A 27,133-nucleotide genomic window follows, 5' to 3' on the forward strand; every position below is an offset into this window, starting at 1 on the left:
AAAGAAACCCACGGCTGACCCGGATCAACTTATAAATTACTGACCAATTTCACTCTTACCACTCCTTGGAAAAGTTATGGAGGCTCTAATCAATAAGCAGCTCATCGCCCACTTGGAGTCCAACAAACTCCTCGACCCATCCCAATCCGGCTTCAGGGTGTTTCACAGCACTGCAACGGCCCTGCTTGAGGTCGTGGACAATATAAGACTGTCTTTGGACTCTAAACAATCAGCCATATTGATTCTGCTAGACCTGTCTGCAGCCTTCGACACCATCTCGCATTGCGTTCTGTTAGCGCGCCTTGCAGAGGTTGGTGTCGAAGGTACTGCACTCCAATGGCTGACAAGCTACCTTGACAACAGACGGTCTAGGGTCCAATTAGGCCCCCACTCTTCCATTTTCTATGAAAATGACAAGGGCGTCCCATAGGGATCCATTTTGAGCCCGACCCTTTTTAACATTTACGTTTCCCCCTTGGCAAAGATCATCAGAGAATACGGTTTTGGAACCATATCCTATGGAGACGATACCCAAATCCTCGTCACTATCAATCAAGATCCTGATGATATCAAAAGAAAATTCAAAAACTGTATGATCAGTATACAAGAATGGATGACCAGAAATTACCTTATGATGAACGCTGAAAAGACTGAGGTCATGCTTTTCGGCAAAGCCGACCAAATCTGGTCATCAGACTGGTGGCCAGCCTCCCTTGGATCCTGCCCAGTCCCCAAGCCATTTGTCAGGAATCTTGGAGTAACAATAGACGATAAGCTGACCATGTCCGAACACATCAGGAAAACTGTGGGAAATAGCTACGGCCAGATGCGCAGTCTGAGGAAGATCTTTAAATGGATCCCTCTCTCAGCACGTATGCCCCTAGTCCAAGGACTCATTGTTAACAGGATGGACTATGGAAATGTCCTTTTTTCAGCCATCAACTTAACACTACTGAATCGACTACAAGTCCTCCAAAACACTGCCGCTAGGCTAGTACTAGATCTACCCCCTCGCACCTCATCAGCAGCCTGCCTCAAGACTCTGCACTGGCTCCACATACAAACGTGCATAAAATTCAAATTATGCTGCCTAGTCCATAAAGCGGTAAATGGCTATGGACCTGTCTATCTTGAACATAAGCTCAAGGCCCACGTCCCAGGCAAGACACTACGCTCCTCTAGCAAAGCCCTTCTCTTTGTACCCATAGTTCGAACAGTCAGAAATGGAGATAGAGCCTTCAGCAAAACTGCCCCAGAAGCCTGGAACTCCCTCCCCATTCAGCTGAGGTTAGAGCCCGACCATATGAAATTTCGGAAACAGCTAAAAACCTGGCTCTTCTAGCCAGCTGAGCACTCCTACTTCTGGATCAGCTGGTCATAAGGATCCTCTGCCTGCTAGCGCTCTGAGACCTTCGGGTGATTTATGCGCGATACAAATGAAATAAAATGGAAATGGAAATGGCTGTTGCGCCACATCCTTGCATTAGACATGACATCGGAAAAAGCATTGGCAAAGCCAATAGGTCTCAGCAATCAGATAGCTATAGGCAATGGCAATATAAGTGCATTTGTGTATGGCTCAAGGGCTGTTTTTATTGATGTACACAAATGTATTACCACTGATTGCTGAGACCTATTGGCTTTGCCAATGCTTGTTTTATAAACAGCAAACGTGTCGGGAGCTGTTCTCACTAAAGGCAGGTCCCTTTTGGAGGGGGAATGAATGGCCTTTTCAGTACAGAGATGTGAAGGCTCAAAGACACAGGTGTCTGTGTCTTTGAGCCCTCACACATGCACATCTGTGCATGTGTGTGAAGCCCACACATGCACAGATAGATTATCACAATCCCTCAGCAGAGCAAAGCCCTCGGAGGAGCCAAGGCAAACTCCCACTCTGGCACAGAGTGCCAGGCTATGTTACAAATTGGTTGGGCACGGGGTTATTGGCATATTAAGTTTTGTCACAAGAGGCAAATGGGAAGAGAGCGCCCAGACTGAGCGAGGGGGAGCAGGTTAGAAACAGAAAAGTGAAGGAGAGACCCTAACAAAAAGCAAAAGGATGCAGCGTGGGCCTAGCGTGTGCTGGCTGGACAGGAATTTGGAAGGAATTCAAGACTGAGGAAGTAAACAGCAGGCTAAACAGTAGACATATTTTTGCAGTTGACGTTAAAAGATAGATGACAACCTAATGGGTGTGAGTGGTGTATCAGGGGAGAAGAGATGGGCTAGTTTGACCATGTTAGGATGTAGTTACGTCAGGTTTGAATGTACATCTAAACGTGTACATTGTGTTTGTGCACTCAACTTGCTTCTGAAACAAAGGCCTTTTTCAAAAACAGCTAATGGTTCTGTAGTTGTTCTCTGTCAGTGTGAACTTCTGAGTGAGAACCCAGGCCTGCATGTGAACATCATGCTGCTTAGTGTCGGTATACTGCGCATTTGAAGGAACTCTTTGACCCTGATGGCTGGTGGGAATTCGGTTAAAACAAATATTCCAAGAATTCCCCTTCTTTGTGCGCCGGTGTCCCTCGTGTCCCTCTTTGCTTTAGGCATTTGGGTAGTCACTGAAGCTAAAATATAAGCATGGTCAGTTTCTGTGTTTTTATTTAACGCTGACCTCTATGGACAAACTAATATGCTGGATCTCCAGCTGCCTTAAGTTGTTCCCCCAACATCGTCCAGGTGTCATGCAGGGTTGATGGTGCAGAGCTCTGCCCCCTTGGACTTCTGCAAGAGGGCAGCAAAGATTTGTTTGTCCACCACAGTTGGCGATTCGGTGCACAAAGCATTTATGACAGCTGTAATGAATCTAGCAGCTTTAGAATATTTAGATTGTATTGTAGTGCATTTATATAGCGCTTACTACTGAGGCGTGGAATGCAAATGCTACTTACCAGTATGCATCTGTTCTTGGCATGTAGGGCTGCTGATATTCATATCTGTGCATAGTCCGCCACCTAGTGTTGGGTCCGGATGATTGCACATTGTTGTCCTGGAAGAGTCTTCGAAGTATCACGAGATAGGTGGCTCCTCCCCTGGACTACAGTGCGCATGGGCATCGCCTCCATCCTCAGATTGTTTTTAGCCATTGGCAGAGATGGAGTGAAGAAAGTGAGTGATGACCATGCTATGAGCATATGTGTATATGAATGAATACTGCAGCTGCTACAGGCGCCGGGGAGGAGGGTGGGCGATATGAATATCAGCAGCCCTACATGCCAAGAACAGATGCATACTGGTAAGTAGCATTTGCAGTTCGAGGCATGTGGGCTGCTGAATTCATATCTGTGCATAGAATACATAGCAGTCCCTCCATTAACAGCGGCCGCCCGTGCCAGCTGCAGCAGTTTGAAAAAGCGTTTTTAGAACAGCCTGACCAACAGCTGCCTGCTGTCTGGAATGCACGTCCACACAGTAGTGCTTAGTGAAGGTATGTGTGGTAGACCATGTGGCTGCTCTACAGATGTCTTCCAAGGGAATGTTACCTAGGAAGGCCATAGAGGCCCCCAACTTCCTAGTGGAGTGGGCCCTTGGTGGGATAGTAAGAGTGCGCTTAGCTTTAGCATAACAGATCTGAATGCACTTTACTATCCATCGAGCAATCCCCGCTTTGGAGATTGCATTTCCCTTGTGTTGTGTGGCAAAAGCAACAAAGAGTGGTTTGGTTTTGCGGAAATCTTTTGTCCTGTCCACATAATACATCAAGGCCCTTTTCACATCAAGAGTGTGGAGCATGCGCTCCGCCAGCGTCTCTGGGTTTTGGAAAAACACCGGCAATTCAATTGTCTGGTTCATGTGGAACTGTGAGACTACTTTGGGTAAGAATTTAGGGTTAGTGCGGAGCACCACCCTGTTAGCATGTATTTGGAAGAAAGGTTCTTGGATGGTGAGCGCCTGCAGCTCGCTCACCCTCCGCAGCGATGTAATTGCTACTAGGAACGCAACCTTCCAAGTCAAGAACTGGAGCTCACAAGAGTGCAGTGGCTCAAAGGGAGGACCCATCAGCCTTGTAAGAACCACATTGAGGTTCCATTCTGGAGCTGGTGGGGTCCTTGGTGGAATGACCCTTTTGAGTCCTTCCAGAAAGGCCTTGATAGCAGGGACCTTAAAGAGTGACAGGTGCTGCCTATTCTGGAGGTATGCTGCCATGGCAGACAGGTGAATGCGGATGGAAGAGTACGCTAGATTACATCGATACAGGTGAAGGAGGTAACATATGATGTTCTGAATGGAAGCATCTAGCGGGTCAATGCTGTGGTTCGCACAGTAGATGACAAACCTCTTCCATTTAGCCGCATAACAAGCTCTCGTAGTGGGCTTCCTTGCCTCCCGAATGATGTCCATACAATCGGGGGGAAGATTGAGGTAGCCAAACTCTAGGACTTCAGGAGCCAGATCGCCAGGTTGAGCTGTTGCGGATCTGGGTGCTGAATGTCGCCATGGCTCTGCGTCAGAAGGCTGGGAGTGAGATGAAGCCTCTGATGCGGTACCACGGAGAGTTCCAGAAACGTGGTGTACCATGGTTGGCGAGCCCACGTTGGAGCAACCAGGATGAGCGTCATCGAGTGTTGCCTGAGCTTGCGTGCCACCAGCGGTATCAGAGGCGCTGGTGGAAAAGCGTACGCAAATCTGCCTGACCAGTTCATCCACATCGCATTGCCCTGTGATTGGGGGTGTGGGAACCTGGCGGCGAAGCTTTGGCATTTTGCGTTCTCCTTTGTGGCGAACAGGTCTATCTCTGGATGACCCCACCTTTGGAAGTACGGTTGGAGTACTGATGGATGTATCTCCCACTCGTGCATCTGATGGCTGTGCCTGCTGAGCAGATCTGCCATTTGATTGTCCTTGCCCGGGAGATGCTCTGCCATGAGGAAGATGTTCCTCTGAATGGCCCACTTCCACATGCTCTGAGCCAGGTGAGACAACTGTGGAGAGTGTGTACCTCCCTGCTTCTGGATGTAGTACATGGCCGTCATGTTGTCCGTCCGGATCAACACGACCTTGTTGCACAGATGTACTTTGAACGCCTTTAGGGCCATGAAGATTGCCATCAGTTCCAACACATTGATGTGCATCTTCCTTTGCTGAAGTGTCCACAGTCCCTGCACAGTGTAGTGGAGTACATGCGCTCCCCATCCCTGGAGAGAGGCGTCCGTCGTCAGGATGATCTGTGGGACAGGCTCCTGGAATGGTCGGCCCTTGCAAAGGTTTTGTGGATTCCACCAATGCAGAGAGTTGTATGCCCGACCGCTCACCAACACTAGGTCTGTCAGTCGCCCATGAGCCTGAGTCCACTGACGTGCAAGGCACTCCTGAAGCGGACGCATATGTAGTCTCGCGTGCGGGACAATGGAGATGCAGGAGGCCATCATGCCTATCAACTGCATGAACACCCTCGCTGGAAGCGAGTGTTGGGGTCTGAATCGTTGGATCAGCGCCTGGATACTGGCGATTCTCACTGAATTTGGCTGCGCAGTGGCTGCCAGAGTGTTGATAGTCGCGCCCAGATACTGTCGCACGTGGGCGGGCTGGAGATGGGACTTTGGGTAGTTCAGAGAGAATCCCAGATCGTGCAGGAGGTGAATGGTGCGTGACACGTGGTCTACGCACTGCTGTTCCGTCTTTGCCTGAATAAGCCAATCGTCCAGGTATGGAAAGACATGGACGTGCTGGCGACGGAGATGCGCCGCCACCGTCGCTAGGCATTTTGTAAAAACTCTTGGTGCCGTGGTGACCCCGAACGGCAGGACCCTGAACTGGTAGTGCTGGTCTAAAATCTTGAATCTGAGAAACCTTCTGTGGGAAGGATGCAGGGGAATATGAAAATAGGCATCCTTCAGATCCAGCGTCGCTAGGAAGTCCCCCTGTTGAAGCAGGGGAAGCACCTGCTGCAATGTGAGCATATGGAAGTGCTCCGAGTTGATGTACCAGTTCAGTGGCCTGAGGTCCAGGATCGGCCTGAGTGATCCGTCCTTTTTGGGGATTAGGAAATACAGGGAGTAAACCCCCGTTCCCCGTTCTTGCAATGGAACGAGCTCTATTGCCCCTTTTTGCAGCATGACCAGAACTTCTTGCTGCAACAAGGTCAAGTGCTCGTCGGACATAGCACGGCTTCTTGGCGGTATGTCTGGTGGAATAGATGTAAGTTCTAGACAGTACCCGTACTGGATAAGAGACCTCACCCACCTGTCCGTGGTGATGGATCTCCACGCCGGCAGGAACTGTTGGAGTCTCCCCCCGACAGGTGTCGTGTGATCGGGGGGAAGTGACAAGACGTCACTGCTTGTTGGTGGTGGTGGACCTGGATGCATTGTTTCCACGTCCCCTGCCTTTGATATTGTTGCCTCTGTAGCCACCCCTGCCCTTGTTGTTGTTATACGAGGACTGGGAGCCACCCTTGTAGTATTGCGTGGATTGGGATGCCTGGCCCCTTGAGGTGCCTCTTGAGTTGGAGCGGCGAAAAGAACCACCCCGAAACTGCTGGCTTTGTAAAGCTCCCATAGATTTGGCAGTTTCAGTATCTTTTTTCATTTTTTCTAGGGAGGCATCCACCTCTGGGCCGAACAGATGGTCAGGATTCACTGTCTGCCCCAATATTGTGGTCTGTATGTCGGGTTTGAACCCTGAAATACGAAGCCAAGCATGACGTCTAAGTAAAACACTTGTATTGATGGCCCTTGAGGCAGTGTCAGCTACATCTAGGGCACACTTGATGGACGCATTTGTAATAAGTTTACCCTCCTGAATGAGCATCTCCCCCGCCTCTTTATACTGGTCAGGCAAGTGTTGAAGGATGGCCTCTAATGTGTCATAATGGGCCCTATCATAACGTGCGAGCAGGGCTTGAGTGTTAGAGATCCTCCAGATGTTTGCTGCCTGTGCAGCAATGCGTTTGCCTGATGCCTCAAAGATCTTGGACTCTTTGTCAGGGGGAGGAGCGTCACCAGTCGTTTGCGAATTTGCCCTTTTTCGAGCGTTGGAAACCACCAGGGAGTCCAATGGCAAGTGTCCCTTAATATAAGTGGGATCCGTGGGCGCCGCTTTATACTTCCTGTCGATGCGAGGATTGACCACCCGCGCCCGGGTGGGCTCCTTGAACACCTCCTGTGCATGCTTCAGCACTCCTTTAAGCATTGGAAGCGTCTTGACTTGCTTTTCGGCGACTGAGAAGGTGTCGACCAAAAAGTCCGCATCCACTGGATCCGAGTGGAGCTCGACGTCATGGTTCGCCGCAGCTCTCTCTATCAGTGCATTGAATGCCGCCGAGTCCTCCGTCGGGGACGTCTTTGCGGCGAAAAGTTGAGTGTCTTGCCCCGACTGCGGGTCGTTTGCGTCGTCGCCTGCTGTCCAGGGCACCTGCTCCTCGTCCGGATCCGAGTACGCAGGATAGGTGTACTCGGCCTCTTCCTCGTCGACTTCAGGCACGGGGGAATGGGCCGGCGAGTGTTCCAGGGCTTGTGGAGACAGTGGTTCCATCAGAGCCGAAGAGTCCGCAGAGTACTTTTTGCTCTTGAGTGGAATCTTAAAAGGTTCCAAGGTCGGCTCCGATGTAATCTTCCTCTTGAGGAGCGACAATTTTCCCGTGTTGGCCTCGATGTGCACCTCACGACGTTCTTCCGCCGCGAGCGGCTGGAGCCGAAGCTTCGACACCACCAAGGCAGCCTTCGGCGACAAGATGTCCTGAGAGTGTCCGCTCTGCTTAGGCGCGAAGGCTTTCGGCGCCGACTTGGGAGGAAGGGTAAAACGAATGGGCGTTTGCCCCTTGGCAGGCTTCGTCGTGGGCCTAGGCCCCGCAGGGTCCTGGCTGGGAACCACAGACTGCTGGATCCGCCGTAAGGATTCTCCCACCTTCTTGGTAAGGGACGCCGAGGGCTCAAACGACTCGAGAGACTCTTCGTCTTCGAGAGCGTGTTCGACGGTAAGCCTCTTCTTCGGCGCCGACGCCCCATGGCCTGGCGCACTGTCGGCGTGACGCTTGTTAGAAGCCGTCTTCGGGTCCGCGACCCCTTTCGGTGCCGACGCAGCCGCGTCGGATGCCTTCACCTTCGGCGCCGACCCAGATGGCTTTGGGTCGGCCACTTTTGCGCGGCTCCTCTGGTCAGCCATTTTGGCGTGGCTCTTCAAGTCGGCCATTTTGGGTTTCGTGGAAGTTGACGCCTCCAGAACCTTTTTGACCAGCGCCACTTTTGGTTTCGGTTTCGCATCCGAGGGTGCGAGACCAGTTGGCTTCACTTTCGGTTTCTTGTGAGAAATGTCCGTGACCGGGCCCGGAGGCGGGGACGTAGGACTGGTCGTTAGATCTTGGGTAAGGCCCGAAGGCGATCCCTCGACCTGGGCCGTATAACGGGGAGTAACCCCGGAGTCTTGTTGGGGATGCTCTTCGTCCGAGCTATCACCCATCGCGGGACAAGCCCGGTCGTCGTCCCCTACCTCGTCGGAGACTTCGTCATAGGCCTCATCACCCGCGTCGCCGGTCTCTTCTTCGGACGCGGGGCCGGAGTCCGAATCTTGTACGTCGTCTTCTCCCTCAACCGATTCCTGGAAGATATCATCAGGTGGGGGTGCCGAAGCCGACAATTGAGCCTGGAGCCGATTAGCCCGGCGAATCTTTAAAGTTTTCTTGCTCCTAAATTTGGAACACGCCATGCAAGTGTCCTCACGATGATCCGGTGACAAGCATGTATTGCACACGGGGTGCACGTCAAGGTGAGAATACTTTGAGTGACACAGCGGACACTTTTTGAATGGCGTCCGCTCCATAGCAAGAGTGTAGTGTAGGCCCGTCCGCGTCGAAGCACGTGGAGGGGCAGTAGGAGATCGGAGCTGAGAGTCAGTAAGTAAACCCGAACGCAACAATACCGACGCCCAGCCTAAAGACCTTTTGGTCTCGAGAAAAGTAGAACAAACTATCGGTCCCGAGAGAGGGTACCGAAACACATCCGAACCCGATGGCGGAAAAAAACAATCTGAGGATGGAGGCGATGCCCATGCGCACTGTAGTCCAGGGGAGGAGCCACCTATCTCGTGATACTTCGAAGACTCTTCCAGGACAACAATGTGCAATCATCCGGACCCAACACTAGGTGGCGGACTATGCACAGATATGAATTCAGCAGCCCACATGCCTCGAACGCGCTTTTCTTCACACCTTAAGTAGCCCATAAGGGGCTCCTAAAATATGCACACATGCATTGATCTGTTCCGGAGACATATGGTACATAGTGTACATGAAATACTTGTATCTAATTTCTGTCCTACCCTATGAAAGAGGTTTTAGGGTAGGAGAGGCACACAAAGGTGATAGCCAGCTAGGCGGTTGACGCAGGAGTAACAGCAAATGTGCCCCAGGCTCCATTAACTTGAGGTTCGTTTAAAAATAAAAAATACCCCAGCAGTAAGCACCCACGTAGAATTCTGACACCTCCAACGCCCCTGTGAATCAATATACCTGATCCAATGTCAGTATTAAATAAGGAGAGAAGTGGATTTCCACGACTCGCATTTGCTGTTTCCTTGTAAACTAATGCGCACAATGGCTCTGCATAAAGAGCGCCTTGCCGTCAAAACGTAAGGAATAGGCAGAGTGGGGCCCAGGGGCCCAGGGGGTACTGGATCCAGAAAACAAACTGCCTCTGTAACCAGTTTACAATTGTATGTAAATATGCACATGGTCTTTAAAGACCTGTGAAAAACTCGGGCGTGCCGGAGAGGACTCCAGACACTGCCCCGACGAGCCCCCAGCAGCTCCAGCTGCAGCAGCAGCCCGGCTGAGACACACGACGGCGGGGGCTAAAGCCCTTTCAGCCTTAATAGGCGTTGCGCGCCTGGAAGCAACAATGATTGGTGAAGTGGTAGGTGGAATGCGTGCCCCCTCTGAGGGGATGCTGCGCCCCCCCACGGGAGCGCGCCCCACAGTTTGAAGACCTATGAGCTAGAGGAACAAGGCTAAAGGCGGAGTTCTTTAGTAAGATCATGGAACTCCAAGGTTACTTGCACTATCCTTTTAACATATGGCAGAGGCTATTTTATTCCTAATAACATGTGGTCAAACTATCACACTTCAAACAAATCACTTAAATCCTTGGTGTGCTTGCAGACATGAAGAATAAAAAGACTCTGTGCCAGATCTACATCTTGGCGGTAAAGATACTCCGTCACATCGGCAACAGAGTATCCTTAACACCAAGATAATGGTCTGCCTGTTCAATTTATATGCGCATGGACCATTGGTGTGACCATATTTATGAAGCAATGCTTCAAACTTTAACAAGCACTGGTAAATGTGATATGTTTCGTCTATGTGATTATGAATCATGTTTGTTCTTTTAGCTTAGTGAGCAGGTGTAAAACTGATAACAAACTAATATTTGAACGGGGGTACTTGACTGCCAGAAGGTATAGGTGTGACATGCAAAAGGTGTGCATGCTTACTGTTGGACAGTGGGTTATTAGTAGTGACAAATATGCATCTGCCATTGGCAATAGGGTCACTAACAGTCCAGGGCTCCAAATGGGTGTTAGAAAATTATTCCCATGCTTAATCCTTGGTAGATTGGCTGCGAGTAGGCCGGCTTTACTTCAGAGACAGGTATGTAAAGCATTTAAAAATACCAACTCATAAATAATTAAGCCACAACACTAAATAAAAAAATAACACCAATTAATAAAAATAGGAAATATTGTTATGTTTAAAATTACACCAAAACGAAATAAATCCACTGTAGGGAACCAGAGATATGAATTTTTGAAAATGAAACACTTTCTAGTGCTTAGAAACCAATAGTGCCACTTCTGGACATTCGGTCCCCTCTGACTGGGACAAAGTCAAAGATTGAGGCCGACCGCAACGGAGTCCTGGTCAGATACACTAAGCGGGAGGCCCCGGTCAAGATTTTGTCTTCACACTTAGAAACTTTTCTGGAGAATTTCTCACCAGACGTTTTGCAGCCTCCTCCAGCAAGCTGGTTTCAGTGAGGGTTTGCCGGATTGCCTTTCTGTAGGAGTTTGGTCACCCTCTTTTCACAAACGTTCACCAAACTTTCCCACACTTCTGGAACTTTGTCCTGAAGTTCTTCTTTAGGGTACAAAGTGTCCAAAGCACAATACAAGGGTCTGGATAGCTCTTGGAAGGTTGGGCCCACAATTCCCAAAATGCACTTGGCCAACACCATTAAAAGTCCACTGGATACACTCCAGGAAGGGGACTCTTGGTGGAGTTGATGCAGGAAGCCCACTCTTTGTTCCTCTTGGAGCATGGTACATCCAAAGGGCTGTATTACCTGGTAATGCAGCAGTGGCAGTCAGTCAGAATGCTCAGCCTGATGGTGCAAAGTTTTCAGCTAGGCAATCCTTCTTCTCCCAGTTTCAAGCAGCAGAGCCGTGTGGAACTGCCCTCCCCAAATACCTATTCAGTGTTCTCTGGGTCAAGCAGGAGGGCACTCCTGTTCAATGAGGTGCCGGGCAACACCCCAGAGCATGACTATTTCCTCCAAAGTGTGCCACAATGGTCTCCCATAAAAGCACTCTTCTTCCAAAATTCAATATGGCTTAACTCTTAGCACAGAGGCAAGAGATAGCTAAACCAACCTCCATGATGGCTCATCTCTAGTCTCCCTTCCCTGGCATCTGCACCTGCCTTCCTTAAACCTGCCATCTGGCTGGGTTCAAAGGGTAGGGATGTAGGTGGATTTGGCTTCTTTAGCCTGTCCCCTCCTCATTTTGAAAAACATTGTTTACAACCCCTCCCCCTTGCTCTGGTATTCCTATGTAGCAGAACAGTCTCCTCCCAGAATGGCTCTTTAACCCCAGGGGCTACTGATCACCTCATCAAAGCAGCCTGGCTAATCCACTTAACTGACCAATCAGGACAGATTACTGGAAGGCTGAAATGTGTCTTACATACAAGAAAGTCTTAAAACTTTTTGTTTGTAAATTTTAGGATGAAATCAACAATAGCATAGTGTTAGATTTATCAATACCATTCTAGGAAGTCCTTGAATGCCATTTTATTAGGTGGCTGTTTTTGATCATTGGGATCAACAAAGGGGTTGCTTATAGTAGCTAAAACACCTCTGGCACCGCTCAGCATTTCTACCCCTCTATAATCTATCTGAGTACTATCTCTTCTATCCTCTGGACCCACTACCATACTGGGTACAGCAGCCTCTGTTGGTGCAGATGAAACGGGTGCATTCTTGGAGAGCCACTGCACTGGGCTGATTCTTTCCTCAACTCGGCCGATTTCAGTGTTGATGGCTCCTATAACCGTTGTCAAGTAATTAGTGATTGAGAAGGTAGTAGGCGCTGCAGAAAGTATGTCTGCTTTAACCAAATTATCTTTCTTTTTGCCAATTTGGAAAAATGCGAAAATATACATAACATACTGGCCTACCTTGACAGAATTCTGGCGAATATCTTAAAAGCCAAACCAGACCAGATCAGGTCAAGAGGGGGGCCCAGCCCAGCCTTCTCCAGCCTCTGACAGGTGCAGATGGGCCTGCTCTTCACCCAGGCTCACTGAAGTGCTCTTAAGTGCATCATGATGGTCTCTGCCCTTCAAGGCAGAAGGGAAGCTGGAAGGTGTATCCAGGGTCTAAACAGAATATTAGAGTTTCATATGCCTGGGGCTTCCTGAAGCATTTTCAAGTGCAGCAGGATGGTCCTCGCGCCTCTAGGCAAAGGGGGAGCTAGTAGATGTAGTCCAGGGCCCAAACAAAAGACTAGTGGGTTCTCTGTTTCACAGCTTCCACTATTCAAGATACTCCATTCCAATCACTAATACACACTCCGCTACAACTACAAATATGTTGCATCACAGACCTTCCAAGATACAAACCAGTTTCGCACTAACACTTACACTGAAGCTGGACTTCTCTTGTTCCTTTGACCATCAAGCATCACCTTGGCATTTAATACAGTTTTCACAGTTCCCTGACTGGCCCTTACCTATTCACATCGTAGTTTCCCAAAGTGTACTCATTATGCTTCGAATATTATAATTTTGAACCATGTGACTCTAACTTCTCCACGCTTGGACCGGCTCAACTTACACATTTCCTGTCCTAATTCAGCTTCGACTTTTATCCTATTATTTAACATTTTTACTAATAGTTTGTCGGTCAGTGAACAGAGGACCGACCATCTCCTCACAACTCGCTCACATCTGCATATTTATCCATGTCAGCTCTGCATCGATTCGCTTCCACGTACCTCTCTAACTACTCCAGATTTACTCTCATCTCCTACCTAACAGCGCTGCTACTGCATTCCATCCACCCTAGGTCGGACGACCAGCTAATTCAAGGAGGCTTGTTTTATCAACATCAAGAAGATGAGCAGCAGAGTCAGTGCTGCTGTATCCAGAGCCTGGCACCTGCAACTTAAACACAGATTTTACAGCAGGCATATTATCCCAGAGGGATATTTCAGCAACTCAAGGGGAAATTAAATGTGGTTGATCTGTGCAAGCCCTCGTGACAGCAGCGTACATTACACACTGTGATATTTTGATGTGCAATATGTGCAGAAACACTTTCACATTATGATAAAACCTTGTGTGCTTAATCATCTCTTCAGAACTGTCTGATAGTGATGGCACTGAAACAACTTGTACGAAAGGTATATTTTTGCAATGCTAACATAGACAATCTGGACCTGATTCCCAAAGCTTTGTTGTGCCTTACTCCTGCCTTAGATGAAAGAAACTCCTGAATAACCAAGCTTGATTCAAAAAGCATTTTCTATGAGTAGTTGGGTCTTACTGTAGCCTCACTACTTTTAAACAGTGGGATCTGCAATTCTGTTACTCATGTCTTACTCTTAGATATTCATAAGGCAGAATGCTCAGAAAATACTGTGAATCATGTACAATTTAAATTTAAGACAAGAAATAATACACAAGTGCTCCTAGAAAAAGCTTTGCGAGTTGGCTCCTCCTGGTTCATGACCTTTGCATTTGTGGCCCACACTTACCAGCGATGTAAAGCGTGGCCTCCTTGTCCTGGCTTCCGTTGTGGGCTCGGAGCAGGCAGGATACCTTCTTGTTGGAGCTCACGATGAAGGAGGATTCGACCTTCAACAGTCCATTTTCATCCGGGTTGATCTTCTCCGAGGCTGCTGATAGGTTCTTCCCGCCATCGTCCTGCCACAGCAGTTCAGGTGCCAGATCCCATTGATCTGATGTGCACGTGATCTTGATGCCGCTGTCCTGATATCCCTCTATGTGCATGTGGGGGTCAGACCCAACATCTGGGAAAGACAAAGAAATCATGTGAAACAAGATCAGTTTCTGCGACTTGAACATGTATTATTTTAATTCTGGTGTCTTCCCACTTGTCTTTTTCATGTTGTAAGGGCATGAACTACTTTACAGGCCTGAGGTGTTAGGGTTTGTATACTCATAAGGGGACAGGGAATGAAGAGTGGTGACATAGATAGGCTCTGCTGCCCTGCTTTCTGTTGGATGGCAGTTGCTGTGGGAGAGGAGCTGAGAGGACCTTTTCCTGTATGTAGGGAGCTTGCTAAATAAAGAAGCTTGCTTGCAGCACCCTGCCATCTGATTCATTACTTGTGTGTAAGGAAGATACACACTGGAGATTGGTGGCAATCTGGCCTCTATTGAACCACTATGTTGAAAGGACGCCTTCCTTGGAGTGTATCGTATTACAGATGGGCGAAACGTTGTACTACTGCCGACAACGCACCATCATCCACTACGAGAGGCAAGGATTAGGACTCATTTGTGCCATTTCCTCCGACGGGGTAAGGAAGTGCGGTATGTTGTTGCTGTGCATCATTCCCCCGGGTAACTGTGCGCGTTATAAATTTTATATAATAATAATAATAATAATAATTCAAACCTGAGGGCCGCCAGTTGGATTCTTCGTTTCTTGCCAGCTTTGTGCAGGCGCCAGCAGCAGACCTTCACCAGGTCACAGTGCATGGGGGCCATTTTGAAGGCATTGTCCGATCCTGACGCGGCGCACAGCTGAAAGAGCTTTCAATGCTTGTGTCCGTTATTTACCAATGACTCTTTTTGGGACATTGCAATACAGGAAACAGATGAGGGTTTTTAACCATACATTCCTTCAGTTTAGTTTATTGAAGCAAAGCTTGTGGATATTGTCTAGTAAGACAGTGGGAACATCTTACCATGGAACAGTCGAACCAGTGAGACTGTCGTACGTTCTTGTTATATTTAGATTGTGAGATTATTACAATGGCGCAGGAAAACTTTACCATCAGCCCTCCACAGGCATTTTGGGTATTTGAGCCTTCTATGAAATGGGTGGAATGGAGAGAGTATTTTGTAAATTACAGTTCTGCAATTGATGAAGCTAATAAAATGTCATCTGACCAGAAGAAAAGGATCCTTCTGCACTCCTTGGGTCCTGTAGGGCTGAAAATGTTTAGCCGCAAGTCGAAGGCTACTTTGAATGGAGATGTTAAAGTCTTTGCGGCTGCACTGCAGGATTTAGATAAATACTTTGTGCCTAAAGTATGAATAGACATGAAGAGATTTAAGTTTTTTCAGCACAGAGCAAAGGGGAATCTGGCGATGACTATGTGATAGATTTGAAGAAGCTGGCCACTGACTAAGTTTGGTGCTATTCATGATGACTTGATAAGGGATCAATTAATAATGCATGACAGTAACCCAGCTATCCAAGAACAATCATGGGTTTATGTTTACAGATTTATAGAGTGCATGGCTGCCCAAAGGCTTCCCAGCGCTGAGGAGAAGGTGCTATAAGGGAAAAAAGGAGTTAACGGGGAAGAGCCATGTTTTTAATCTTTTCCTAAAAATGAGTTCATCTCTTAACAGGCACATTTCTTTGGGTAAGGAGTTCCACAGACTGGGAACCAATGATGAACTAGATCTACTTCTCCATCTAGATTTCTTTATTCTTGTCGTCTTCATGAGTAGATCTGAGGAGGATCTCAGAGACCTACCAGGAACATATGGAGTGACAATAGTTCTCAGTAGGGCAGGACTATTGATGTTCATGGCTTTGTGGGTTATACATAAAGATCTAAATTTGATCCTGGCTTGGATCGGTAGCCAGTGCAGTATTTCCAGTGATTCTTTCGATAACTCTTGTTTGGAGATGCCACGGAGTATCCTGGCTGCGGCGTTTGAACCACCTGTAGACTTTTCACTACATATTTGGGGGAGCCCAAATAAAGGGAGTTGCTGTAGTCCAACCGGGACACTATCAAGGCCTGAACCACGGTTCTCCGGGTCTGTTCAGGGATAAGAGTTAAAATCTTCTGAATCATGCGGAGTATCCCAAAACAGGGGACTGCCAGTTTTTTAGCTTGTAATTCCATCAAAAGATTGTGGTCTAGCCACATTCCCAGGTTTTTTATGGAATGTGTTGGAATAGGGGGACTGCCTAGTTCTGAAGGCCGGCTAATGGTGTCTCTGGGAACAGAATTATTTCCCAGGAACATCAGTTCTGTTTTGTCTCCATTCAATTTTAGGCTCCACCTGGTCATCCATTCTGCTACTTTCTTTATGCAGTGGGCCATTTGGTTGTGATTGGACCGAGGAGCCTCCGTCAAGGACAATACCAGTTGGGTATCCTCTGTGTATGACACGATGGCTGGACCAAATTTCTGCTATATATTTGCCAAAAGGTTGCATGTATAGGTTGAATAATGTGGGACTCAGGACGGATCCCTATGGGACTCCACATGACACCTTGGACTTCTGAAAGATGCTCGCCTTCCATTATCTGGAAGGATCTATCTTCTAAGAAGGAGGACAGCCAGTTTAGGGCACAGTTTCTAATGCCTGCCTCCTTCAGACTGAGGATCATAGTGTTATGATAATTGTGTCAAAAGCCACACTAAGATCAAGTAACAGGAATGTGGCTACACCCCCTGGTCAAGGATTCCCTTGAGTTCCTCTGTGACCACCAGCAGGGCAGACTCTGCGCTATTTTGTGGTCTGAAGCCCATTTGGGTGTGGCGCTACACCTCATTTTCTTCCAGAAACTAGGACAAGGTATGGTTGACATGCTTTTCCACTATTTTTCCTAACAGGAGTAATAGTGAAATTGTATGGTAATTCCCCGGGTCTGAAGGGTCTATAAGAGGTTTCTTTAGTAGTGGTCGAACTATGGTGTGTTTCCAATTTGTGGGAATTATCCCTTGTGTGAGAAATAGCCAGAAAGTTCAGATGTAGAGGCCGGTGTTTTATTACCACCCTGCAGTAGAATGTGTGGGGAAAGGGGTCTTGGGGTGAGCCTGATTTAATATCCCGCAAGGTCATGGTCATGGATTCCAAACTTAAAACCGAGAAATGATCTAAGATTGGCCTTAAGCCATTACCAGAGGGTCGTAGATTCCTGTTGGGGCATCTGTGTTGTCTATATCAGTGCTCCCTTGCATGAAGTTTTAGAGCTTTTCCACCTTTTTAAAAGATTGCAAGCTTGTTGCATCTCTCTTTTGAGGATGGTTGAGAGGAAGTCTCCTGTTCGGTGGAAGTTAGGGATTGAACAACCTTAGTTCCCTAGAAGAGATGAGGGCTAAATTGATTTTTTTCTAGAAGTACTTGGCTTAGGCTTGTTTGATTTCTTTGTGGGAGTGTCTGACTGTCTTCTTATATTGACTTTTGGTAGCAAGATCAAATGTTTTCCTCCAGTTTCATTCGATTTTTTAAACATGTTTTTTTCATTGAGGCTAGGTGTGGGTTGACCCATGCAGATTTTTTCCTGGGTCGGTTGGTTCTTAGTCTGTCTTTCTGAATACACTGTTCTGCCTCTAGGTTGAATCAATCAGACCATATCATATCTGCCTCCTCAAGAGTTCCTGTCAGGCTCGAGATCTTGGGCGGCAGTGATAGCCAGTTAATATATGCTGAATTAATAATTAACTGTTATTGTAGTCATCTCTAAATTTGACAGACAGTACCACCTTGTGGCAGACTGCCACAAACGCCGGTGTTGACATTTAAGTGCCGGTGCCGAGCACCAGAAACCACAGGCTGAAATTATGCATAGCTCCTGAGGTACACAATCTGAGGATGATACCAATGATGGTACGAGGAGGTGGGCTCGAAGGAACTGGACAAGCTAGTGGAAATGGATGTAACTGAACCGGTGGAGAGTGCGGACATGGATATCTCCAGTGGTGCGGACATGGAGCTCTCCAGTGGTGATGGCTCACCGTAGTAAGGGCAAGAACCACCTCTATGTGGATTTGTGACACCTGAACAATAATTTCGTCATCAATCGCTTTCCGTTACAAGAAAATCACAGAGATGGTGTTGTGTTTGAAGGGGGCTACATAGTTCTCGACAATAGACCTCTTGGCTGCGTACCATCAGATCTCTCTCACACCAGTGTCCAGAAAGCTCACAGCATTCATCACACCCTTTGGGGGGTTTCTAATTTAAACAAATGCCATTTGGCCTGGCATCAGCAGGGCCGTCTTCCAGCGCCATATGCACAAGTTGTTTTGGGAGAGAGTGGGGTGATATTCTTTCAGGACAATATATTGGTATTTGGGAAGAACAGAACGAGGCACGATGAGAGATTTTAGGAGGTGTTAAGCAACACTGGAGAGTAAAAGGTTGACTGTAGAGTTGAACAAGTACAAGTTTGCAGAGAGGAGGGTGACTTACTTAGGGCATGTGATAGGTGAAGGTGGGGGTCAAATCAAAACCTTCAATGATAAATGCTATTTCGGGGGCCCCAGCACCTGCAAACAACCATGAAGTAAGGTTTTTTTGGGATGGTCGAGTACTGCGCAAAATTTTGCCCACATTTTGCGGATAAGATGTATAACATTAGACAACTGCTCAAAAAACACGTGAAATCTCTGTGGGACTCTGAGTGTGAAGCAGAGTTCCAAAGGACAAGTATGACTTGGAAAAAGTGCCTACTTTAGGTAGTTTTGATCCGCGATTGGATTGTTTCCCGACTACTGATGGAAGTAATAAGGGATTTAGAGCTGTACTATTACAGAGAGATGCCAAGGATAATGAAAGCATTAGTCTGTTTGCGCCCGATCACCATCACCTGTTGAAGAGAAGAATCCCATTATTGAAAAGGAGGCGCTAGCATGTGCTTGGGCACAAAGAACATTTTGTGCATTTGTTTGACATAGTCCTGTTACCATTCGGTGTGATCACAAGCCCTTGGTTAAGTTACTGACCACGGAGGGGAGAGTTACGGCTTCTACCAAGATTGCAAGATTGTCATTGAGGATGAAGGATTTCATCTTTCGCAAAGTGTATGCTCCTGGCAAGGTCAAATTGGTGGTAGATTGTTTTACAGGATGCCTTGTCCTTTAGAAAAGTGTGAAGATGATCCTTGGAATGACTTTAAGATTGCATTAGTACACAATTCTGTTTCACCAGCTATCAAAAAGGAGGTTTGGGAGAAAGAACAAAAGGAGGATCCTATTTTGTAGTTAATTTTGAAATATATATCTGGGGGATGGCCCAAGAAAAAGCAACTGACAAAAGGTTGTAGGCCTTTTGGGAAGTTTGGTAGGACTGTCCATTGACAGAGTTGTACTTTATAGGAACAAAAATTATTCCTCCTTGTGGATTGCATGAGGTGATTTTAAATCGCTGTCATTAGGGATATTTCGGGAATGTGAGTAGCAAATCGGCTGTCAAAGATTTATTTTGATGGCTACGAGTTGAGAAGGCGGTGGAAAGATTTGTAAGAACTTGCTGAAGTTGCTCTTCTGCTGACAAAGCTTGTGTACTGTAAGACCACCCATGAGTAAGTGTTTTATTCCTAATCAACCTTGAGAACTTGTTGCAGTGGATTTGTTGGGTCCTGTTTGAGAGTTACATGATTACGTGATTGTGCGGATGGATATTATCTCTAAATGGCCCATTGTAGATGTCGTGGAGAAAGCTGATACTGCCACAGTTGTTGCATTTTTGGATAGGACATTTTGTTCAGAAGGGAGCCCTGCTGTACTGTTGAGCGATAATAGCATGCAGTTTGTTTCTAACATAGCAAGGACATATTTTGAGAAGGTTGGTGTGAAGCACAAGAAGACATATCGTTATGCCCCCGGTGGGAATGGTACAGTGGAAAGATTTAACTGAGTGATCAAGGGAGCATTTAGAGTGACTGTGAATGATTTTACAGGTGTGTCCCCATCTGTGGTAATAAGAGGAGGGAGCCCCAGATGTAAGCACGCTCAGGCAAGGCTTGTGTGACAGTGCAGTAGAACAATGGTCACCCGAGTTTGTTAAGGAAAAACTGGAAGAGACATGTTAAGAGTAAATCTTACTACAATATTGCCCATAGTGTCAATCCTGTTCTTGTAAATTTGGAGATTGGTTACGGATGTAAAAACCCAATAGGGTGTCACAGGGTGGAAGACAATTTTTTGCTCCAGAACAAGTGGTAGAAACCTTGCATAATGTTGTCAGACTCAAAAGTGGTAAAGTATGGAACCCCAAGCGTGTGGCTCTGGTTTCGAAGGATCAGTGGAAGGACTGTGATGGTGAGTGAAAGTAAGGATTCCCTTTGGTTGGAAGATATGGTTAATTTTACAAGTGAACAGTTTACATCACTACTGGGTTGGATTGCGGACGCCTCTTGTACGTCCAGTGTGATTTCGGAGGAGTGCTCTAGCGGTGTTGATGAAGGACCTAAGGGTGATGCCAGAACTGCTGACTGTTGAATCAGACTGTGAGAAGCGAAAGAGGGAATTGCCTGGATGGTTGAAGGATTATCTATTAGGTTAAAGTTGCTGGAGTAATACTCTTGCAATCAAAATGCTAAATTTATAGATATTTTTTACTCTCTCTTTCAGTTTTGTTTTCCCTTAGTTTTTTTAAATATTTGGGACAAGGGCTATGGGAAAGATGTAATGCTTTAATTGCTAAAATGTCAAGGGAGGTCTGTTATGGTTTGCATACTCATAAGGGGACATGGAATGTAGAGTGGGGACATGGATATGTTCCACTGCACAGCATTCTGTTGGAGGGCAATTGCTGTGCCAGAGGAGCTGAGCGGACCGGTTTCCTGTATGTCGGGAGCTTGCTAAATAAAGGAGTATGTTTGCACCTCCCTGTCGTCTGATTCGTTACTTGAGTGTAAGGAATATACACTCAACATGAGGTCTTGTGATAAGGTAAAACCGGATTAAAGAGTATGTTCACTCCAATGGGGTTTCTAATCTGAATATAGGGGTGGATACCGGGTGTTCCTAGGCTCTTCTCACACAAAAAAAGCTCTACGTTTTCAAGCAGCGTTTCAACAAGTAAAGAAGGTCCAGGTGAAAAGCCCACCACGGTCCAACTTCAGTGGGTAAATGTAGGAGGATGGAGGCAAGGGCGCCTGAGACCTGGCCGGAGAGCAGCAGCCTTCACTTGAGACTATTAGGACATTGTGAGAGAGCGCAAAACTGAGTTAGAAATTGTAGGGGTGCACCATATTCATGAGTAATCAGCACCCGCATATATAAAGGATTATAATCATGTTTAAATGTGATGTAGGACTATGAAATAATGTACTAGAATTTACCTAGAGTAATGTAAAGTGTTTTGAAAGTACTAATGCCACGTTAATCTGGAAATATTGTTTGCAGTGAAATACTAATTCAATTAAAAGATGCTCGATTAGTCATTGATGTATTTAAATACTTGTTTAGAAATTCATTATTGTATTCGTATAACGACATAGAAGTGTTAAGTTAGAAAATGTATTCTTTTTGTTAAAATGATGAAGGCCTAATGAACGGGAAAATGTTTGCCAATGTTAGGATGTGATATCCCGAAACATGCAGAGGCCCAGGTGGGGAAAAAGACTGTATAGGCCGAACAAAGAATGTCTCACTTAACATTAAATCATGGAAATGTCTTTTCTAGAAGGTTGCTTTAGAAAATTAATTGCAAGTAGCATGGAACTGTGAGCCGATTTATGTGCGTTCCTTTGCAGGTGCAAGGTTAACTAGAGATAGTAGAAGAAGGGCCTATTGTATATGAGCGTTAGGATGGTAGTCCCAGACATGGAGGAGTGGGTGCGGAATTTAGGGAAGCAACTTCAAGAGGAGAAGACTCTGGGACCCAAGGACGTTTTTCAACGAACAAGGATGAAGATGTCGTAATGGAGTTTTTGAAAGTTAATACCTTTCAGAGGGGCGTACCTTAGGGCGTGTCGCCTATATTGTGGGGTTTGTATTAGGGACAGCACCCCGTAGGAGGTCAGAGCAGATGCGCATGAGGGCGAAGAAAGATGCTGGGTAGGCAGAGAGCTTTGCTATGCGAGATGGGTTCTTAAGCTAAGTCCGAACAAAGTGAGTGTACTTCTTTGGAAGTCACCACGGCTGACACCTTTGGTAGGAGGGAACCTTGTAAAGTAGAAATGTCACTTAGTACAGTGTAGGGACAGATTAACCTGGGTTTATTTTTTTCCTTTTCCGATGCCTACTAAGACGCAAGTCATAGCAATTCTTGTTAGTCTGATGGTTTTGGAATTGTTACTCGTGTTGTTTCTTAGTCGATTAAGACTTTTCCGTAGAATTATGTTTGTATTAGTGCCTGTTTATTTCCTGAATCTTTTACTGAGGTGGTTATATACACAACTGTTTTTGGCTTTATATTAAATCTTTAAACTTGACTTTTTGTCAGTGGTTCTTCGGGGAAAGCAATGGGGATAGCTCAAATTGACATTACGATGTTAAGATAGATTGCCTTCTACACTCTCTGACAGGTAAAAAGGTCTAGTCGACCTGTGACGGGATTCTAGAAAATACTATTCTGATTCTAGAGAGAAAAATCCCACCTTTCCACTCTGCTATTTCCACAGCTGCCATTTCTTGCTGACCTGACTTCATCGACCATTTATGAACCCCCTGAAACCCCACCTGAACACACACACCACACTGTACACAACGTGATGAACTTATCACTTGAACTCTAATTTAGTTGCGCGTGCAGTCGTATATATTGTAACTATTTGGTACACAGTCTTTCACAAGAGAGAAATATTCCTGGCCGAAGCGTTAATCAATACTACTGGCAATAAATGTTCAGCGGAACTAGAGAGAAACCTTACCTGAGCGGGAGGATGAGATGCAGAGAAGGATGAAAACCAGACACAGAGACCGGGGCCACGCAGCCATCCTATCAGGCGGTTCCGGGGAGACTCCGCTCCTCTTCGCTTCACGAGCTGACTCCAACAAGCAAACTTCACCCTGAATAGAGAAAAGCGGGATCTTGTCAGGGACCTGATGCACATCTGTACAGACACGAACCACACTGAGGATTTTCCTATGTGTCACCACAGGGTGTTAAGAGCAGATGTGCTCTGGGAGCCACATCTTCAGCTGCAGAAACAAGAGACATCGGATCTACTCTCGGCTTCCTTTTTCGACCCAATTGGGCAATCATGGGCAGATCACTGTATTTTCCTGTGGCTCATTTCCATGATCTCGCACAATCTCTAGTACTTAGTAACTTGCTGACCTGCGCTACACATTTCCTTGTTTCTTCTCTCCACAGTGAGTGTTGCCACCTCACTTCGTGTCCGAGGCACTTAATGCTCTTTCATGTGAAAACCTAATGTGTTCTGGGAGTTGTAGTCGTACTGGGTTTCCACTAAGTCGTTTCGACTGATTCATCCAATAACAATTATCTGTACCAGAAAAGGCCAGGATCCTGAACCTGGTGATTTTACGACATAAAACAAGCTGGCAGCCCTGTCCCCTGTGAAATCTACATTCCAGCAGAGTTAGACTTTCAGAACACCGGACATGTGTGGGACGTAGTGACTCCATACACAGAGCGCATTGCTCAGGCATAAATATATGCTTTGCTGTTAGCTGGTTAAAGAGCCTTCTTAATGCCCCAAACATCTTCTCGCCTTTGGAAGCGCTTGGCCGAGGTTTTAGCTTTTCTCCGCAGTGTTTAATTCACAATGTTCATTCTCATCATGAACACCACATTCCAGTCTTGGGTTCTGATTTAACACTTTAAAGCTGCATTCTGGGATTTGTAGTTTCGGAATAATACCCCAGATAATTATTTGTAAAAGGAAATCTCAGAACTGGAAGCTCGTGGCCCTCGACAGGGAGTCTTTTAGGAACCTGTCTTTCCCTCAGCAAAAGGCCGTATATGTGCTCACACAGTGTAGTGCTGATTTTCTTATATGTCAGTGATTCCAAATATAAACAAATCACATCACAACGTGCGCACACAAACAAAATACATAGATCACCTTGTTTTAAAGATACAGGTGCGATAAAGTGTTCTGGGCAAAGTGCCTCACTGCTGTCCCAATAGCCATTGGAGAAAATAGTGCAAAAGAAGGAGCCACTGAATTATGTGACGCTAGTCCGTATAGACGAGACGTGCTTTGAGGCTGCTCCACTTGAATTCAAGGATAGGTGATGCAGGATTAACTACTGCTTTATTGATCATCGACTCCGATCGATATTTACCTGAATTTGACATCTTGAAATTACAATCTGATACACACAGGTTTTTTCTGCTACCATTGCATTCGATTGAATATTGATGAGGAACAACCCGTCGACAGCGTGAACTATCAAATATAGTTTGCCAATCAATAATATATAGAATCACTAAATCATTTTGACGACAAGCTATCAACGGGATGCAGTCAATCCTATGATACAGATTACAATCTCTTTACAGACCATAATTCAATAACAGTCCTGAGGATGGTTTCAGCAAACTAACGTCAGAGAAACCGAAACGTCGACTTCACACTTTATCCCTTTCCTTTGTTTGGTTCAATATGTTTTGGGATAGGTGTCTTATTTAGGTTCTGTTGTGTCACTTGATAATTTACTTATATGTGTACCTACAGCCCTAATTTTATTCACTTACTGATCTGTACATGTAGCTGATTTCTTTGATTAAGCTATTTGATAAAATCATATTTCTCGTATACACCTTGTGTCTTTGTCTTCATGTTTACATGTTATATGTTGATATATTGCTCGTGTTGAATTACAAAATTGTTGATGGATTCATTATAAGGATAAGTGATTGATCCTTTTCAGAAATAACCTTAATCAAACAAAATATATTGTGAATAAATCCCTTGAAGGCAAATTTACCCTTTCCATTGTATTACCCAAGCCCTCAAGGGTATTCCGGGTCGCTCACTCCTTCTAAAAAAAAGCTTTATGGATTCGGCACTGTACTTAGTATATGAACGGAAATTACAAGAAGAACACAAACAGGCATTGTCCTTCCTAGCTCCAAGATGATGGAACTCTATGTCGGAATAAATCTTGAAAAATGTTGCATTTCGGAAGGACTTAAAAACAAGCTTTACCTCCCTCACTAGTCTATCTCTTTCAAATCTCTTCATTATACAAACCTGCTCCTTTCTGTAATGCTACCAGACTAATTCTTATCTATAAAGCCCTCTGCTGCCCTGTGGCTAGGTCCAGACTACAGAAACACATTATATAAATAAATGCATTTGGAGATTTTAAAAAAATGCATATTTTAAAGTTTTTTCGATTGTGGTAGATGAAAAGCACAGAAAACAGATTCAGATCTTACCCAGCTTCTGGTCACAGTAGTTTGTAAATACACAAAGTGATGGCACACTCAGGAGCCAGACTGACCTCTGCCAATGTGTTGAATTATCTCAAGGAATTAACTCCTATTAAGTTTAGTCACAAGTGGATGAGACTCTGCGTAGGACCTGCAGGGTAAGTCACTAGTGAAAATCTTTCAACGCGGACACTCAGGACCACTTATTATTCCAGCCTCCAGAGCTTCATGAGTGAGAAACCCCTACATAGTCATATATAAGGCAACAGATAAAACCTAGTCAAGCCAGGCAGACCCAATGATGTCAGTGGGTGCAGTCTAGTGAAGAAGGCCACATATTCAAGAATTTACAAACAACACTGACCATTACTTGAAGCACTGATCTTCTCCGTTGAGTATATTTCATATTTTGCTTCACTTATCTGTCAGGTCAGTCGAATAAGGTGGAGGGATGTTCCAGGAATAGGCTGTTGTCACTCAAAATGTTATCACAAAAAGGAATCAGCATCCACTGATTGGATGTCTGTACATGAATACATCCGCCAGAAGACAGATCAAGGGGTCAAAGGCAAGATCCGCTTTGGTCATCTCGCCTTAGCGCTGCTCCAGCAAGTATTCTTTTGGGGTTCTAGACACATCTGCCAATCTATCTGAAATGTATTTCCAATGGAAATAGAGTTGATAGACATTTTCTGGTCATATCCACACCCCACCATTTCTTGTCACCTTGTTTAAACGTTGTCCTATCAGATTCCACATCTTTGAATAAACGCATTACTGGCTATGGCGGGTAATACCCCAGTACACAGCATTCAGCAGTAATGGAGGTGCATCCCCGATCCAGAAGCTTCCCGCTTTGCTGCCCCCTAGCTGTCCAGCACTCCTCCTCACACTACTTATGGCGGCCGCTGCGCTGTGAAGGGAGCAATCTCACTGAACTTGTAAGTGAACTGCTCCCCCTCCCACACAGCTACGCCCGGTAGCTGCTGCCCCTGACCCTTGCTGGTCTGTGTTCGAGGCCCTCCTCCACCCGCAGGCACTCGCCTGCGCCTACATCCCGGGGGTTCCAGTGGGGCATTTCTCCCTGCCGCTGCTCTGCCCTGCCGCTGCTTTGCCCTGTCGCTCTGCCTTTCTTTCTGCTTTTCCCACTTTTTTACACAGTTTTTCACTTTTGTTCTCTCTTCTTTTTTGCACCTTTTCCCCCCCTCAGTGTCCCTGCTCATTTCCCAGGGACCTGCTCCCCTCCAGTGCCGATTCCCGCCTCCCAGCTGTTCAGCCCTCACACTACTTATGGCAGCTGACGTGTGCAGTGGACATGCACAGCGGGCGCGCCCATCCGCACCTGGCTCGCGCCCAGCGCCATGGACCCTTGTTCTCGGACCATCCACCACTATGACGCAAGCACCCTCCACGCCCTCAACACTGGACGTCGCATCGCCGATGGACACCCAAGGCCCTTTTTCCTGCCGGACCTGCAGCGGCACCTTCACCTCCCACCACACTCCAGCACAAACCCACCGCTCGACCGACAAACACCGGACCCGGCCACCTCAACTGTATCCTGCTCAACACACGTTCCCTCCACAAACATTCAGTGGAGATCTAGGACCTGCTCGATTC

General features: G+C 46.5%; 1 protein-coding gene across 2 annotated transcripts in view; it reads right to left on the minus strand.

The window, feature by feature from the left end:
• The window catches only part of LOC147717677 (butyrophilin subfamily 1 member A1-like), a 152,832-nt gene that overhangs the window by 103,572 nt on the left and 22,127 nt on the right, over nucleotides 1-27,133 (minus strand). For both annotated transcript variants that reach the window (XM_086924468.1, XM_086924469.1), the window contains exons 2-3: nucleotides 23,037-23,175; nucleotides 13,972-14,247 (exon numbers count right to left, since the gene is read on the minus strand). In XM_086924468.1, coding sequence (XP_086780594.1) covers nucleotides 13,972-14,247; nucleotides 23,037-23,103 — 343 coding nt within the window. In that variant the 5' untranslated portion in view covers nucleotides 23,104-23,175. The remainder of the gene's footprint in view (nucleotides 1-13,971; nucleotides 14,248-23,036; nucleotides 23,176-27,133) is intronic.

Source organism: Lissotriton vulgaris, chromosome 5 (genome assembly GCF_964263255.1).
Source record: "Lissotriton vulgaris chromosome 5, aLisVul1.2, whole genome shotgun sequence".
Classification (NCBI taxonomy): Eukaryota; Metazoa; Chordata; class Amphibia; order Caudata; family Salamandridae; genus Lissotriton; species Lissotriton vulgaris.